The sequence below is a fragment of the Primulina tabacum genome, chromosome 4 (genome assembly GCF_025594145.1).
Source record: "Primulina tabacum isolate GXHZ01 chromosome 4, ASM2559414v2, whole genome shotgun sequence".
Classification (NCBI taxonomy): domain Eukaryota; kingdom Viridiplantae; phylum Streptophyta; class Magnoliopsida; order Lamiales; family Gesneriaceae; genus Primulina; species Primulina tabacum.
In genome coordinates, this window is record NC_134553.1 from 47,127,888 (window position 1) to 47,145,602 (window position 17,715).

Here is a 17,715-nt window from a genome sequence, read left to right on the forward strand (position 1 = left end):
TAGCATTAGTCAACTATATGATAATGGTTATTCTATAGATTTTCAGAAGCACTCATGTGTAGTTAGAGATTCTGCTGAAACTACTGTATTAACTGGAAAGAGAGAAGGCAACACCTACATAGTCTCTTGGAACTCAAATCATGTCAACACTCCTACATGTTTAGTTGCATCTCTGAGTGATAAACACTGGCTGTGGCACAAGAGATTGAATCATCTGAATTTCAAGTCTATCAACAATCTCAAAAAGCAGAACTTATTCGACGGATTGTCAGACATAAAATTTGTTAAGAATCATGTATGTTCTGCATGTCAACTTGGTAAGCAAGTAAGATCTAATTTAAAAAATATAGGCAGCAAATCATCCTCAAGATGTTTAGAATTATTACATATTGACTTATTTGGTTCAATTTCTATCATGAGCTTAGGGGGAATGAGATACACCCTTGTTGTTGTTGATAATTTCTCTACATTTACTTGGGTAATCTTTCTTGCTGGAAAAGATCAAACCAGTAACCTCCTGATCAAACTTCTGAAAAAGATTCAAAATGAAAAATCAGTTTCTGTCATTAGAATCAGAAGTGATCGAGGTGCTGAATTTACTAACAAGATTCTTGAGATATATCTAGATGAACAGGGCATTCATCATGAATATTTAGCTGCCAGGATGCCTCAACAAAATGGAGTAGCTGAGATGAGAAATAGAACACTTAAAGAAGCTGCTAGAACAATGCTAGCAGATGCAGACATCTCTCAGCGCTTCTGGGCAGAGGGTAGTAATACAGCTTGCTACACACAAAACAGAATGATGATCAACAAGAGAAACAATCAGACAGGTGTTTCCAGAAGTGGTTCCATCTGCACGATCCAATGCTCCTACTTCAGTGCAAGCTGCTTCATCTGTTCCAGCAACATCTACTGCTTCTACTTTCAGACCAATATCTGAATAGTGATTAGAGAACCAACAAGGGGGTCTTCTGCATTTCGACCCATTTTGCCTATTTCATCAACCGACAAAGGCAAAGGAAAGATGATTGAAGAACCACAACTTTTTGGACTCAGAAAAACTGTGACCACAGGTGTTGATCTTCATTTGGCAGAAATAGAAAGCTCTGCCAATGATGACATGAATTTATTTGACGAGTGGCACAAGGTTCGAATTTTTCATTCTTTTGCTTACTTCAAGAAGAAAGGATCCTATGGGAAAATAATGAACGCTGAGAAGAGGGTCTTTCAGCTTGCCAAAACAGAAAATGTAATCGAGGCCTTGCGTAGAAGAAGCTACATCCTCGAACAGCTGAAATGTCAGAAGTTGGAATCGGTTCTGAAAATTTTTAAATCAAATTTTGATCCTACAATTCCTACTGCTGTTCAGGATCAAAACGTCATTCTGATTCTAACTGACAAATTGAAACAGATGAGTGAGCAACTTCTTGATCAAGAAAAGGGCTTTGGCGAGCCAATTGAATATCAAGTCGGCCTTGTTCCAGACTTTCCACAGATCCAGACAGTTGAGGAACGGACTACAGCTTCACCAAAAGCTTCTGTTCTCAGTACTCCTGCATCACCAACAAGGCCTCTTCAGTCATCATCTCTTTTGTCTGTGCATGAACTGGCTTCCGTTGAAGAAGTCATTGAGTCAATTGTTCCCACGTCCCCTACTACTCAGGAAGCAGTTCCAGCTACTTCATTGCCACAATCACACTCTCCAATCGCAGAGCAACATATGGCAGAATCAGATGCTGTATCTCTTTTGCCAAATCTAGAGAAATTTTCTGCTGCTCATCAAGCTGAAATGAAAGTTCTTCTGAACCAGCAATCTGAACCCATAACTGCAGAACAATCAGCTTCACCTACTGCCGTTGCTCCAACAGAAGAGAACTTGGTCTCCAACTTGGTTGCTCCTGATGAAGAGATTGTTCCTACCATAATTGATGCCGAACCAAATGTCTCTGCTATTCCAGATGAAACCTCTGCTGACCCTGGTCCTTCTACTGCTGTGATGGACACCACTTCCCTCACCACCAATCAAGTCTCTACTGCACTGATCGTCACTGATCCTGTTCAAACTCTCACGAACACTCGCGCTGCTGAAATGAGCCAACGCATGCTTGCGCGAACCCCCTCACCTGAATCAGAATCATTCAATTTGGAGTTTCAGATTGACGTTCTGCAAAGGGAACTCAATAACCTGTCTGATTTAGTCAAGCGGATATCCTGTGAAAGCATATCAGAATTTAGTGGTGCTCAGTTCTTCAGAGAATGAATGAGCAAAAAAATATATAAAACGGCGGAATCCGTGGAGAAAATGCATGCTGAAACCATTGTTTTCAGACAAGCTGTATCGAGAAATTATAGTCACATCGTGCTTGCTCAAACTGATATACTAAATCGAGTCACCGAGCATGATGATCTCATTCGATCATTTTCCACCTCCATGGAAGTAATGGATCCCAAGATTGATTCTCAAACTCAATCTCTCACTACTCTCAATGATCGTATCTCTACTCAAGCTCCGTATCTGAAGATGTTAACCAATGGCATTCAAAACTTGTCTCGAAGAATGAATGATCTTATGGCCCATGTGATTGCCGCTGATGCCAAAAAGGGGGAAGAAAAACGAAGAGATCCATCTGAAGCAGAACTAAGGCAATCAGAAGCTGAACCTTCAGATAGAAGATTTCAGGATCCTCAAGATGAAGAAGTCATTTACAGGGACATTGGAACTGATTGACAATTTACTGTGTTAATTTCATTGATATTATCCTTTTGCTAATTGATTATCTGCTATTTAACGCTTTCCTACTGTTTAGGTTTTGGCATCACCACAAAGAGAAAAATTGATAGACATGAATTAATTGTGGCGATGAAAATAAAAACCAGCAGACCAGCAGCACTCTTTAAGAAAACAGTAGACAAAAAGAAAATCAGAAGCTACTGGTCTAGTAAAACAAAAGCAGTAGAAATGATAGAAAAACAGAATCAGTAGAAGATGTTGCATAACGTGACTACTTTAAATGTTACCGTTAAAGTTACCAAGTACTAGTATTAATTGCAGCATTAAATACTATACGGAGTCATTTAATTCACTTTACCGAGTTTAGTATAAAACAGGACTGATTGTTTTATAGCTTTTCTGCAGGAACTTTTTTTGGTAATAAAGCCGACTCTATCAGAAATCTGAAGACATCTTCTGATCATAAACGTTGAACTCAGTCGCTTATATATACATGGAACAAACCCTTACAGAAAAAGAACTCTACGCATAATATCTTTTCAAGGATCAACGCTATTTCACTCAACGAGACAACCTCGAAATTCCTTGATAACTTTGAGTTCAACACAAAGAAAAGTAGCACACGCTTCATAGCAAATATCTGATCTTTTGAAGATCATCTTGTGCTACTGATTCTTACACTCTTCACAATCTTTTACAACACTTATACTTTATCAGGAAGAGCTTGTAATCTGAAAAGAGTCTTTTCAGAACCTTTTGTATCACGTTCTTTTTGAGTCGAGTAACTAAGAGTTTCAGTAGGCAAAGGTGTAAGTCCTTATGAAGTGGGTGTGTACAAGAGTTGTACTGTAATATCCAAAGTCTTTTAGCTATACCTTCTGGAAACAGGAGAAGGGGAGACGTAGAAGATTTCATCTTCGAACTTCCATAAACAACTACTGCCTACTGTTATTATTGTCTTTCACTTACTTAATCAGATTGTTTCCGCACCTATAATTGTAATCTAGGTGAAGGTATACGCAACAAGATAAACTACTATCTCTAACAGGATTTTAGTACCTCATCAAAAGAAAGGAAAAACGAGTAGAGTTTATTCAACCCCCCCTCTAAACTCAACTTCGATCCTCAACAATTGAATTGTTGGGTGCAATAATTGTCCCTGCTTGGTAGAGCGATCAAACCGTGGTGCTTGAGCTGCTGTGCGGTTTAAAAGATTTGAGTTGCACCATTACCACTAGCTATAGCTTTTGGTAAAGCAGTAAGCGCTCGGTCCTACAATTGGTATCAGAGCCAAGGTCATGGGTTCGATTCCCATTGATTGCAAGGAGTGCAATTATTGGGAGGGAGATTGTTGGGTGCAATAATTGTCCCTGCTTGGTAGAGCGATCGAACCGTGGTGCTTGAGCTGCTGTGCGGTTTAAAAGATTTGAGTTGCACCATTACCACTAGCTATAGTTTTTGGTAAAGCGGTAAGCGCTCGGTCCTACAAAATGAACTCGAGATAATTATATAAATGATTTTAACCTTAAAAATTGATATTTGACTTGACTCACTCAATGGCTCAATTATCATATTATATAATATATAAATTATTATGTAAAAATAAATAAATCATACAAACATTGTCGGCGCATGAACATATAAGAAATATGAACTCAAGCAACAACTTTGAAATTATAATATTTATTATGATAAGGTTAATATTGTCATTACAATTTAATATATAAATTTAATCACTCTTATTAAAATCATACCAAACATTAAATATAATATTATACATCTTATTTATCGTTAACTTATCCTTATATTATATATCACATGTTTATCTGATCATGTATACCAAACTATGCGTTAATAGATAACATATCAAAATTGATAAAATAACCATTTTGATACGATGTTCATCAATATACAATTTTGATACATTCAATAAGTATTATCTCAACAATAATCACAAAGATAGACACGATTGATAAACGATATATCATTAGAGATGTAAACAATTCAAACCAAACCAAATAGTATCAGGCTTAAATTTGGCTCGTTTAAGATTGTTTGAGGCTCGAGCTCGATTCGAACTTCTATTATCAGGCTCGAGCTCAATTTGTCTTGAAATTACTATGCTCGAGCTCGACTCGTTAAAAGCTCGTTTATCATGTTAATCAAGCCGAACTCGAGCTTGATTCATTTATAGCTCGTTTACCATGTTGAACAAGCATGGCTTGAGCTCGGCTCGTTTTTGAGCTCGTAAAGCATAGAATTGAGCTAGAGTTTGAGCTTGATTCGAGCTTGTTAAAAATTAAATATATCTATGATCTAATTTTAAATCAGATATAAAAATGTAAATTCATTCATAAATACTCAAAAAGACAAAAATAACAACTAAAAAAAATAAACTCTGTATATTATTGAACATCCAAAAATAATACATCTAGTATCCAGATAACAAATATTCGTCATAAACTGATATCACTATATAAATAACATTGCAATAATTTCACTACTTTAATACTTCAATTCCTTTCATTGAAATTATTAATAATATTTTTATTTGAAAACTAAACAAATGAGCCAATTTCGAGCTTACGAGCCACCTAAATGAGTCGAGCTCGGGCTTACAAGCCACCTAAACAAGTCGAGCTCGAATTCGAGCTAGCGAACATATTATCAAACATGTTTGTGAGCTCACGAGCCGAATATCCTTAAGCTTGAGCTTGGTTTGATTAATTTTTCGAGCTCGAAATCGAGCTTGAGATTGGTCTGATATGATTAACAAACAAACTTAAACGAGTTTTTTATCGAGCCGATCCCCAAATAGCTCGCAAACGATTTAATTCATTTATATCCCTATATCAAATTATATAAAATAAAACATTTTGTTTACAACTCTATATTTTAACGAGTCAAACACGTTTATCTCATTTGAAGGATTTTTACATTAATTTTTTTTTAAAAAAATAAACCGTTATACAATATATTTCATAAAAATCAAATTGCGTAATATACAAATTGTTCGGCAGAAAATATTTCACTCTTTTACTAAAAATGTAGATGATATTGATTTTCTTTTGAACCATATAATAACAGCAATAATAAAAATTAGTTTTTATATATTAATGATTTATAGTTTTTGCTTACTTTATAGTTTATTTTCTAGTTGATGTTTAAATATAATGACATTTTTTATGGCTTAAGTTGAGCATTATGTCCTACAATATTTTATAAATTAAGAGTGGGTTTACTTATATTTTTATAAAACACAGTTCTCAGATAATATAAATCGAATACAAATATTATATAGTAAATTATTGTAAGAATCCGATCAGTCCAATTCCAGGTTCGATATATTTATTTATAATCGTATTTGAGTGGTATGTGTATTATGTATTGCTAAAATAAAATCATTATTTTTATTATAAAATATGTTTTCTATTTTTGAAATTTATATTGACAAAAACTTATTTGAGACGGTCTCACGAGTCGTATTTTGTAAGACAGATCTTTTATTTGGGTCATCCATGAAAAAATATTAATTTTTATGCTAAGAATATTACTTTTTATTGTGAATATTGATAGGATTAATTCGTCTCACAGATAAAGATTCGTGAGACCGTCTGACAAGAAACCTACTCATTTATATTTTCGTAAGTAAAAAACATGATATTTACGGAATTATTGAATGGTAAAGAAGTAAATATTAATACAAAAATCAGTTTTTGAAAACCTTTACTGAATATGCATAGGATATGATTTTATTTATTTATTTATTTTTTATTTAGTTCCCCCAAATTAGATTAATAACTCGAAGTTAAAAAGTATTTTATTCACGTAGACATTAATAAATACTGATATTTGTGTGAACATAATATTTATATATAAAAAAATAATATTTTTTATATTATTTGTTTGCTAAAAGTACTGATGAGATTTTAGTGTGGATAAAAAAAATGGATAACACACGCTAGAAGGAGGGCTTGAACCTCCGACCTTGTGGTTAACAGCCACACGCTCTAACCAACTGAGCTATTCCAGCTAGACTTGTCAAGATTTGAAAAACAAAATATATAATTAAATTAATGTAGATTCCCTCATAAATACACCAATAAATAAATCGATGAACCCATTTATTAGAATTTAATCCGCGTCTTCCAGAGGCAAAATGAAATTCCAAAAGACAAATATATATTACTTTGAAATATCTAATATTACACAAAAATTTTGTTTCACAAATTAATTTTATGAAATTGATCTCCAACTCGACCTAGTTCTGAAAAAATATTTTTTTATATCAAAATTTTTTTAATTTTCATTATAAATACGGATCGAATCAACTAGTTTCATAAAGATATATATGCGAGGGAGTTTCATAAGAGACTTAATCTTAATATCATATAATAAATCACACTATGCTACACAGTGTAATCCTTCCAATTGGATTGCGATATTTGTTTCATATTGGCTGGAAATGAAGTTTAAAATACTCATCGTAAATTGATGATTGATACAAAATATTTTCTATAGGGTCCTATTTAGGGCAGGACCTTTTATGAAGTCAAGGAGGCCACCGCTTCAGAGCCAGTCCTTGAGAGGGTCCAACACACTATTTTGAGTTGATGACTTACTGATATAAATTTTTTTGGTTCAATATTAAATAAAAAGAAGAGTAGTTTGAATATTTTTTGTTTATAATTGATCAAACTTGATCTTTTTTTTTTCAAATTCGGTTTGAACAATATCAAGAGGCTAAATTATCTAGAAGATTTTGTTAACTATCCTAGTAATAGTTCCATAAACAGAAAGAAGTTTATTCAAGTTGAAATTAATAAACACTTATCTTCGATCAATAATTTCATAAAATAAACTAAATGAGCTAGTTATGTTGTTAATTGACGAATAAATGATCTGAAAACTGAATTATACAAATTTGATATATTTTTTTCCCTCTAAAATAGCTAGAAAATTATTATTTATTTAATTATTTCAAATATTTATTGACTTGTTTTTTCATATAATATATTGTTTCTTATGTATTTATTGTATTTATTATTTGCTAACTGAATTTTAGCATTATTTATAGCAACAAGAGAATTCATTTTTAAATTTTTGCTTCAGGCTTCATCGAACAAAGGTACGGCTGTGCTCTTATTGTACAGCCGCCCAGGCGGGACATGACAAAATGATATCAAAGTCGTTCACCAACAAAAATACCGGGAAATAAGTCTTATATCAGACAAAATGAGTCATAGGAGCCACCTATTGAACCGGAGTAATCTCTAGATTTTTTACGTTGTTAATCATAAGATAGACCGTTTATAGGAAAATATTGTGCAGTCACGCGAACACGAGGTTATGCCGTGACATGGATGGGAAAAATACTTATGTTGGAGTGGGGCTGCTATCAGAGATTCTCGATCAAAAACCACAACGAACAACTTCCTCCGACACATCTCAATACTTATTTGGAGTTAGAAGATCGAATATATTTCAAATTTCATCTTATATTATACAAAGCAGAAGAAGAACTGACGATATATCATACTATCTTTGCCACCTCGTCTTTTCCTGCGCGGAGTGCATGCAAACTTGTATTGTCTTAGGTGCTCCGATTATTTGGTAGCGGTTTTTTTTGAATATATATGTAGTTAGCTAAAAATACTGGCGCCATTGGAGGTCAGTTTGTTCAGAGCATTTCTTGAATTTGCATCCGAAAAATCCGTTTTTCCTTCCATCACCATTCGACATACCCATGCCAAAATCCATCTCCCCCAAAACCCTAATCTATTTCTTTGTTTTTGCCATCGTTGAGGAATTTTCATCACCCCATTTTTATTTTTCACGAAGAAGAAAAGCTAGATTTGAATTTTTATTATTTAAAGGTATGTGTCAAAAATCGAGAAACAGAAGAACGACTCAACGTTTCGCAGCTTATAATAAATTATTGGGTTGAGGTCACATCCCTTTATCAATAATCGGATGTAATTTTTTTCTATATATTAGTTACGGCCGGTTCTTATGTTTTAGCTTGATCTTAGAAGAGGTTGCTCCATTTAATTCGTTAAGAAATATGGGTCGATTTGTTGCTGATGACTTACGTTTGTTTGATTTTCAGATTTCGAGATTGGGGCCGGCCGACGATTCTCCATTTGGAAGATCGATGTTGGGCTTCCAGTTAGCTACGTTTACTAATTGGGACATCTTATTAGCAAAGGTGAGGTTACTTTCATTATACTGATGTCAATGTAGTTGTTCACTTGTTTCGCTATCACATGATGTTTCTTTTAATGTTAGTTTTAGACCATGGGAAGATTGGAATGGTATTTTTATACACAATAGTGGAATGGGTACTAAGAGTGGGATTGGTTTATGTAGTCAAGCAACAGTTTTCTGAAGAAATTTTTGTAGTTTGCTCAGAAGTTATTTATACTTCGTTTATAGGAAATTGCAGACTGCTTTCTCATATATATGTTGCAAATTATTGTGCAAGCATTAGGCATATGGTTTAAACAAAGTAAAATCTGAGAAAATTTAGCTCGTGGTGGCATCTTTCTTCTGTTTTTAGGGAAGTCGTCGTGATTTACTTTGAACACAGTTTTGGAGCTAGTTCATGTGATTGTACATCGATCCTTTGCTTAATCAATTACAAGGTCTATAATAGGACATGACTTTCTATCATCCATGCTTAGTTGATGAAATTCATGAATATTTTCTATAGTTTCACGGCTTCTTCATCTTGACATTGTTTCTGAATATTTCCTTAATGTTAGTTGCCATCGGACAGATTCCTGTATGATGATGATAAGAATTTATATGCTCCAAAGATGTTTACTCCTTCATTTCAGGTATGGATCATGGACGTCAAAACAAAAATGATTTAAAGGCAAATACTAATGTTTCTCTTAATAAAAGTGATTCATTCGCACCCCTGATTTCACTCATTGATTCGGACCGTGGAAGTGGAAACCAGCCAGAGTCGGAGATTAATCTAGAAGAAATAGAAATTGGCCGTGACTCAATCCAACGTTTAGATTCTTCGGGCAGGTCTTCAACCTCATCAAACTCCTCATCCGGTGATTTCTTCCAAGTTATTCCCCATACGCTTCCCAGGTCCCATCCATCAAATGGCATTCCCAAGCCTAACGAGGGCATCAAACAGTTGTATAAAAATGACGAGGTTGATGTTTCAAGTGAGGCCTTGTACAGGCTAGAAAAATCTATCATCAACTCTCCAGAATCCAGCTCACGATTCTCAGTCATTACCCATGAATCTTTGTTGCCACAAATGCTACCAACTCTCTCCTTTCATCCAAACGATGGAAAGGCCTGCAAATTTTGATCCTGGCAGGATTCCGGCTTCTGTTTTCTCTAAACCCTTATCACCAATGGAGTGGAGTGTTGCTTCAAATGAATCATTGTTCAGCATTCATATTGGGAACCGTAGTTTCAGGCATGCTTCAAAGAGGGGTAAAGACTTGTACAGATCTGGAGAACTACTCAAATCCGAAGAACCTTTTAACTTGAAGCAAATATATCAATCTGGAGAACTTCACAAGTGTGAAGAATTATATCAATATGAAGAAACTTTTAAATCTGGTGATCCGAAAAGAACTGGTGAGTTAGTGGGTCTGAGCTGAATTATTCAGCTTCGAAGGAAGTGCAACCTAACGAAAATGTAGACATGGCAAATAATTTGAGTCAGAATAGGATGCCTAGTGCTAAAGGAGCCATTGATGCACCAGTTAATGATGTTTCCAAGGCTTATATCAATCAAGGTGGCATAAATCTCGGAGAACCCAAGGACTCTGTCAGCGCCAACCGACTCCCAATAAAAGTGAAGATATTGTCCATTCAATTACTTTTCCCAAGTTAGTGTTATTTTTGTGTCAAGTCCAGTAAACTACTTATTTGTTAAAGTTACTCTTTAGCCATTCATATTTTGAATTATTATTTCTCTATGATTGCGAGAATACCCTTTTGTGTGTTACAGAATGAAGAAGTCTGCATGTTCCTTGTGTCATTGTTCCCATTGTAGATGGCTCTTCTCGTCCTGTAAATGGCCTAGCTGTAGCCGTAAATTGTCAGATTTATCTTGCAAATGGTGGTCGTGTTGCTCTTGTAGGTCGTTTGGCTGTCCAAGATGCTCCAATAGTTGTTTAAACTGCTCAAGCTACTGCTGTAGGTGCCCAAAATGCCGTTGTAAATGGCCAGACTGCTACCGGAAGTCGTGCTGGCCAACTTTCCACCGGAGATTGTGCTGGCCGAGCTGCATTTGCAAGCGTCCCTCTTGCCCAAGTTGTCACTGCAAGTTTCCAATCTTGTCAAGCTGCTGTTGTAAGTGTTCATCATTGCCAAGCTGCTGCTATAACTGCCCTTCTTGGCCTAGCTGTAAATGTCACTGTCTTGATAGCAGTTGGTTGTGCTGCTGCTGTTGGAAAAGTAAAACAAAAACATCCAGTCTTGGTTCTTCTTACATGTATGCTTCGCAAAATATCTTGGGGCATTTTGCTACATAAACATGCAACTTCAGTTCTTACATTTATGTTTTTGCTTATTTATAGGCATGCTGAATTATTTGTTTCTCAATGCAGTTTGGCTGGTTCTGGAATGGCGTATCCAATCTCCGTGAAGGCATCATCCAGTAAACGTTGCTCTTGTTTGTCATGTCTTTCTTGCCATTCCTGCTCACATTGCTGTTGAGTAAGTATGATATGTTATCTGGTTTTATTGTCTAATACCGGGTTAATGAGATGTTACCTTTGGCACTACTCTCATGGCGCATCTAAGACTGGACATTAAAATAAATAAAGTTTTAATCATACTTGCCACCTTAAAAAAAATTTTAGAAGCAGCATCTTCAGTAAAACACTGTTAATCAGTTGCATTCGCTGCCAGTCTTGTGACCCGGAGAAGTATCAACCGTTGTTTCAGTTCTTCGTTCCAAAAACGGTTTGTTACATGATTCGGGACAATGTTAGAGAATAGGTTTGTACAAGTTTCTGCTAATTCATCATACCAAATTGAATTACTCCCTCTATGGACGTGTGTATTTGGGTTATGACCATATTAGTATAGTTGAAGTCACCATGAAACATGTTGCCATATTCGTCTCAAGCATACTTGTTGCTGATAAAGTAGTCGTTTTTTGAAGTGCACCGGGTTGTTTTTAGAGATTTGTCTTTGTTTAGCATGCCTTGATGGTTTTGGATAAACTCTTTCATCCGACATACTCGTGGCTCCGCAAACATGTTAAAGCATCATTTGGTGTAAAAAATAAGACAATAATTGATTACACATTCTTATTTTATTATGTCGTTGTTTACATATGGATTAGAGGAATCATTATATCATCCTTATAAATGAATTTATCATCTATATATTATATAATTTTTATCACCTATATATTATATATATTTAAAGTCATTGCATAGATACTTGGATGTTTATTGATAACTATCTCGGTGCAGGTCAAGTTATGGGGATGACTATTCGTTAGGTTCGGTTATTAGTTAAACTAATTTTTAAAAATAGAGCCAGTTGAATTCATCCGAATAAAAAAAGATTGAATAATTGTTCTCTTCTACTATATATAATACTTGGGCTTACAAAAAATTTGATATCATGATATATATTTTTATTCAACACCAAATTAATCAGTATATAACTTTGATAATTATAATATGAGTAGGTCTCTTGTGAGACGGTCTCACAAATCTTTATCTGTGACGGGTCAACCATACCGATATTCACAATAAAAAGTAATATTCTTAGCATAAAAATTAATACTTTTTCATGGATGACTCAAATAAGAAATATGTCTCACAAAATACGATACTTGAGACCGTTTCACACAAATTTTTGTCTTATAATATTATCTTATTTTATAACATAAATTAAGCTAATTACAACAAAATTATTAAACTACAAAAAAAATTGAAAAAAAAAACATTGTATAAGCATGTAAGTTGTATATCAAAATACTAGTAATACATAATAAACTATCTTTACCATCTCATTCAATGAAAAAAGCAATGCATTTATGAGTAGATTTCTAGATTACAAACTTAAGGTCTCACTTTTTTACAAAGAGGTCATGAAAACTTAATAGTTTTAAGAACCACATGAAATCAATATTTTTTCTTTTTACTAAGGTTAGAATTTGTTGAAATTAGATATAATTGCAAAATATTTACAACGAAGCCCACCTTATTTCTTTATGACTCGAGAATTCGTAGCCACTACGTATTTGATAAACCAACATACTAACACAATATCTTGCAAACCATGCTAGTCAGGTAAACACACTGGACAAACATTGTCTGACAAATTTTTCCGAGAAGATGCTGATAAGATAAATCGAACTCCCGATTATTGATCACGTGGTCACCTATTCCACCAACTCGGATACCATTTCCACCTTATTTCTTGTACCTACTAGTTGTTTATCTCTTAAATTTGATAAATCTTTCCAGATTTATCCAGTCTTGTGATGAAAATCTTCTCCATTCGAATAACAAATGCTCTAAACATTTTCCCTTTCTAGTTTCTCATTTCTTTTCTTCTGTCCATCTAACGATATCAATTTATTATGTTTTAAAAGATATAAATTAACATTTTCGAGTAACCCATTTCTTGATTTCAATTAATTTTCATTATTTAATAATTATCTGCAATATGATAACATAAACCCACTGTAAATTGTAAGGTTTATGTGCGTAATCCCAAGTGAATAGACATCAAATCACGGAAATAAATAAACTCAAAAGTACGCAAAATCTTCACTGAATGGTACGACACGTCTGGGATTTTCTGGGCCCCACGCGAAGTGGGTCCCAGGCAATCCAATGAACATACGACGTCGTATCCCGCACAAATCCAAACAATCCGCCGTTTTATATCGCAAAAGATGCTCCACGTGTAAGATTTGCCTGCGGGCCCACCAGAGTGTCGTCACTTGCAATTTCCAACGCTTGCCGGCTAACGTAGTACAGTGTTTGTCTCCATGGAACCCCACATTATCGGCATGTTCAAAATATCATTTTTTCCATAAATTTAATCATAAAATCATATTCTAATAATAAAAAAGGAGTAATATTTTCGTTGTAAAAAAAAATTTGTTTTTGATGTCACAGTGTAATTAAATTTGTAGATTGAGTGTCGTTGCCTAAATCATAGATGGGGCCCCACTTGTTTCACGTTATAAAGAACAGTGGGTTAAAGGGCGTTTGGGATTGACAACATAGTATTTGAACATTGCAAACAAGTAAACACCAGCAAATCTGCAGAGAGGAAGAAGAAGCTTTTAAAAATCTTCTCTTTTTCTGAACCCATTGAGACTGCTGCTTGCATTTACCAGCAAAATTCTCTAGTTTTCTGCAAGAACAGAAAGATTTTGTTGTCTCCGGACTCCATTTTTGGTGTTCCTTTTTAAAGATTCTTGGGCTAGCTGTGCTTCCTTTCCTCTTGCTTTCCCTCTTCGGTTCCATCCCATTTCAAATTTCAAGTTTTTGTTTTGAGGAAAAGCACAGCGAACGAATTTCGTATCGATCTTCGTTTCTGCAACGGTCCGGAATATATTTTCCTTCTTTTCTGACAAGGGTTCTGTTTTGGTTCCTGAAAAGTGGGAAAACGGTGTCATTGGGTAAAATGAGAAGGGAGAATTCCGTGTTTTCTGCAACCAAGGGTTTGGTTTCTTGTTTTCTTCTTCTGTGCGTTTTCTTGTCTGTCTATGGGCAAATTCTTGATGAAAAAATGGCTCTTCTTGAATTTAAGAAATCGATTTCTGACCCGAATGGGATGCTTGCTAGCTGGAATGCTGATTCTCCCAACCACTGTTATTGGTTTGGAATTTCCTGTGATTCAAATTTCAGAGTCACAGGGCTGACTCTAGGAGGTAACTTTTCCCTTGCTCCTCATTGTTTTATGGATTCAAAGTTAGCATGGCATGGATTTGGTATCAGGAGAAATTGTTCTGAAGTAAATGGAAAGTTAGTGGGAACAATCTCACCTGTTATTGGAAACCTTACAGAACTGAGGGTTCTATCACTTCCATTCAATGAATTTTATGGGGAAATCCCTGTTGAAATGTGGAGATTGGATAATCTTGAAGTGATTGATCTTGAGGGGAATTTCATCTTTGGGAACTTTTCGGGATTCGAGTTCTCAGTTCAGAGGAAACTGAGGGTTCTTAATCTAGCTTTCAACAGGATATTTGGGAAGTTTCCACCTTCCTTTTCGGAATGTAAGGATTTAGCGATTTTGAATTTGGCGCGAAATGAGATAAATGGGGATATTCCTGGATTCCTTGGCCGTTTACAGATGTTAAGCTCGTTGAATTTATCCTATAATCGGTTCGTTGGATATGTCCCGAGTACTTTAGGATATGATTGTGTGAATCTTGAGCATTTGGACTTCTCATTTAATTTCTTGAAGGGGGAAATTCCGCGGGCTTTGGGAAATTGTAACCGTTTAAAGACGCTTTTGCTTTCCTCAAATGTGTTACATGGCGTTATCCCTAACGAGCTCGGTAGACTTCGAAGCCTTGAAGTTTTAGATGTTTCGAGCAACAACCTAACCGGTCCTTTACCTGTGAATCTACAAAATTGTGTCAATCTAACGGTTCTTGTCCTCTCAAGTCGCTTTAATGTTCTTCCGAGCAAGAGATGTCCACGTGGCGAGGCGTCTCCGGATTTATCTTGCATAGAATTGAATGATTACAACGTTTTCGAAGGTTCTATTAGTGATGACATTACAAAACTTCCTAAGCTGAAGATTATTCAGGCTCCCTGTGACAATTTCAAAGGCAGTTTTCCAAGAAGTCCGAGTAGTTGTCAGAGGCTCAAAATGGTAAATATAGATCAAAGCTTTTTTACTGCTGAGATCTTTGATCTTCATTACCTTAACCTACACCCTAACAGAATTGGTCGACTGTTGGTTATCTTCATTAAGAATGGAATTTCTGAATAGGTGGCGAAATCTGTCGGAAATGAAACTTGGCTTGTGCTTGATTTGAAAGATAGAAACTTCATGTGCCAGTATTTGCTGAATTGTGACAGAGTACCGGGAAAAATACCATTGATCCACTTGCGAACTCTTCTGTTTTTAGAAACATCAGCTATCAACAAAAGGATAGCATGTAGCATTCATCAGGGAAACCATTTCCGTCCCTTAAATTCAGTCCATTCATCTGCACCACCGCCGCATCAGCATAAAGGTCACAAGCCAAAAAGGCATGCTCCTAAATCAGCACACCATTTGAAAAGTGAAATAAACGGGCTTTCCCCCCTTATTTTGGGAGCCATTATATCTGCATCAGCCATTTGTGTACTTTCTGTCATCTTTGTTGCTGTATTATTCTGTTGTATGAGAAAGAATCAACAGAATTCGAGGGTCGAGATTTCTGCATCACCTGTGCCAAAGAAAATCTCAGTTTTCAATCCCATCGGTGTACCTTTAACATACGAGAACATTGTTCAGGCAACGGCAAATTTTAGCCAAACCATGTGTATTGGAAATGGTGGATTTGGTGTAACATACAGGGCTGAAATTTCGCCTGGAAATACGGTGGCGGTCAAAAGGCTCACTGCAGAACGGCACCAAGGCGCTCCACAGTTTCATGCAGAAATCAGAACCCTTGGTCGAATCAAACATCCGAATCTTATTACTTTGATCGGGTACTGTTCCAGCGAAGACGAGATGTTTTTGATATATAATTACCTTCCCGGAGGAAATTTACTTACATTCATCAGAGAACGATCAAGTAGAGCATTTGATTGGAGCATACTTCACAAGATCGCTCTGAACATAGCCTCTGCACTTTCTTATCTTCACGATCAATGTAATCCCCGGATTGTCCACCGAGATATCAAGCCTAGTAACATCTTACTGGATGATGAATGGAATGCTTATCTGTCAGATTTCGGGCTATCAAAAATTCTTTCAATCACCGAAACTCACGCCACGACCCGTGTAGCTGGAACATATGGTTATATAGCGCCGGAGTACGCCTTGACTGGCCGTGTATCGAATAAGTCAGATGTCTATAGCTACGGTGTGGTGCTGCTGGAATTAATGTCGGATAAGATGGCTCTGGATCCTTCATTTTACTCACATGAAGACGGTTTCAATATCGTTTCGTGGGCATGCCTGATGATGAGTCAAGGTCGGATCAAGGATGCATTTGTGGAAACTTTGTGGGATAACGGTCCTCAGGACAAACTTGTGGAAATGTTGCATTTGGCCATTTTTTGCACGGTTGAATCACTTTCTTCAAGACCAACGATGAAGCAAGTCGTCGACCGGTTGAAGGCGCTTCAGTCTCCTGTCCCTGGCTAGTTGCAAGGTGGTGGACATTTTCTGAACTGATCAATTGTGACAGAAAGAATAAAACATCAGTTCAGATTTCTGATTATGTAGTTATAGTAAAGATGACCCGGAATAGGTTGATTTGAAAACAATGATCCTATTCTATTGACTCTGTCAAGTTTTGGAAATTACATACATTTGAAGTATATACATGTTTATCTAAATTTTTCTTCTAGAGGTACCAGTTGCATATATCAAATTCACAAGAAGCAAATTTAGTACGTACGAGAAACGTGCAAAAAGTGCACGTGCAGAAAATGTGCACGTGCAAAAAAATTGCATGTTTCCACTTTTTTTTTCTTTTAAATTTTTCATTATTTTTTCAACTTTTGTAATTTTTCTCGGAAGAATTTTGGTCAAATTTGGCCGATCTTACAGTTGTTGCTCTTGTTTTGAATATATTATTTCATTTGATTTTTCTGATAACACCATTAATGTTTTATGCATTTCTTGAACTTCTGATAAATGAAATAGAGAAGAAGAATTTTTATGTGTGATCTCATCACCTCTTGTTTCCCAACCGTTAATTCAGTTTGATTCAATCCACAATGCCTTAAAAAACTCATCTCTCATTTATGATGAATTTCTTCAATAATAATACAATCAAGTTGTTTCCATCGAAC

General features: G+C 35.6%; 1 protein-coding gene, 1 non-coding gene and 1 pseudogene across 5 annotated transcripts; 2 read left to right on the top strand and 1 right to left on the bottom strand.

Annotated features, from left to right (window-relative positions):
* Nucleotides 1–6,693: 6,693 nt before the first annotated feature.
* On the bottom strand, nt 6,694–6,767 carry TRNAN-GUU (transfer RNA asparagine (anticodon GUU)). Its single transcript has one exon. It is a non-coding gene; the product is annotated as a tRNA-Asn (tRNA).
* Nucleotides 6,768–8,250: 1,483 nt separating this feature from the next.
* On the top strand, nt 8,251–11,926 carry LOC142541717 (uncharacterized). Of its 4 annotated transcripts, XR_012819457.1 has the most exons (5): nt 8,251–8,331; nt 8,844–8,942; nt 9,574–10,596; nt 10,719–11,204; nt 11,320–11,926. XR_012819457.1 is itself a non-coding variant. In XM_075648182.1 (4 exons), the coding sequence occupies exons 2-4, from the start codon at nt 10,410–10,412 to the stop codon at nt 11,355–11,357; spliced, it is 519 nt and encodes a 172-aa protein (XP_075504297.1). In that variant the 5' UTR covers nt 8,427–8,942; nt 9,574–10,409; the 3' UTR covers nt 11,358–11,926. The 4 variants fall into 4 exon arrangements, 2 of the variants coding, with proteins under 2 accessions (XP_075504297.1, XP_075504298.1); XR_012819456.1 differs by lacking the exon at nt 8,251–8,331 and having other exon boundaries at nt 8,427–8,942; XM_075648182.1 differs by lacking the exon at nt 8,251–8,331 and having other exon boundaries at nt 8,427–8,942; nt 10,911–11,204.
* Nucleotides 11,927–13,959: 2,033 nt separating this feature from the next.
* LOC142541718 (LRR receptor-like serine/threonine-protein kinase RPK2) lies at nt 13,960–17,232 on the top strand (annotated as a pseudogene).
* The last annotated feature ends 483 nt before the right edge of the window (nt 17,233–17,715 follow it).

Excerpts from the sequence above, each read along its gene's own strand:
- LOC142541717 (XM_075648182.1), top strand. The coding sequence starts at position 10,410 with ATGGCAAATAATTTGAGTCAGAATAGGATGCCTAGTGCTAAAGGAGCC. Across the intron at positions 10,597-10,910 it reads CATTCAATTACTTTTCCCAA|GTGCCCAAAATGCCGTTGTA; the intron begins GTTAGTGTTATT and ends CTACTGCTGTAG. Across the intron at positions 11,205-11,319 it reads AGTCTTGGTTCTTCTTACAT|TTTGGCTGGTTCTGGAATGG; the intron begins GTATGCTTCGCA and ends TTCTCAATGCAG.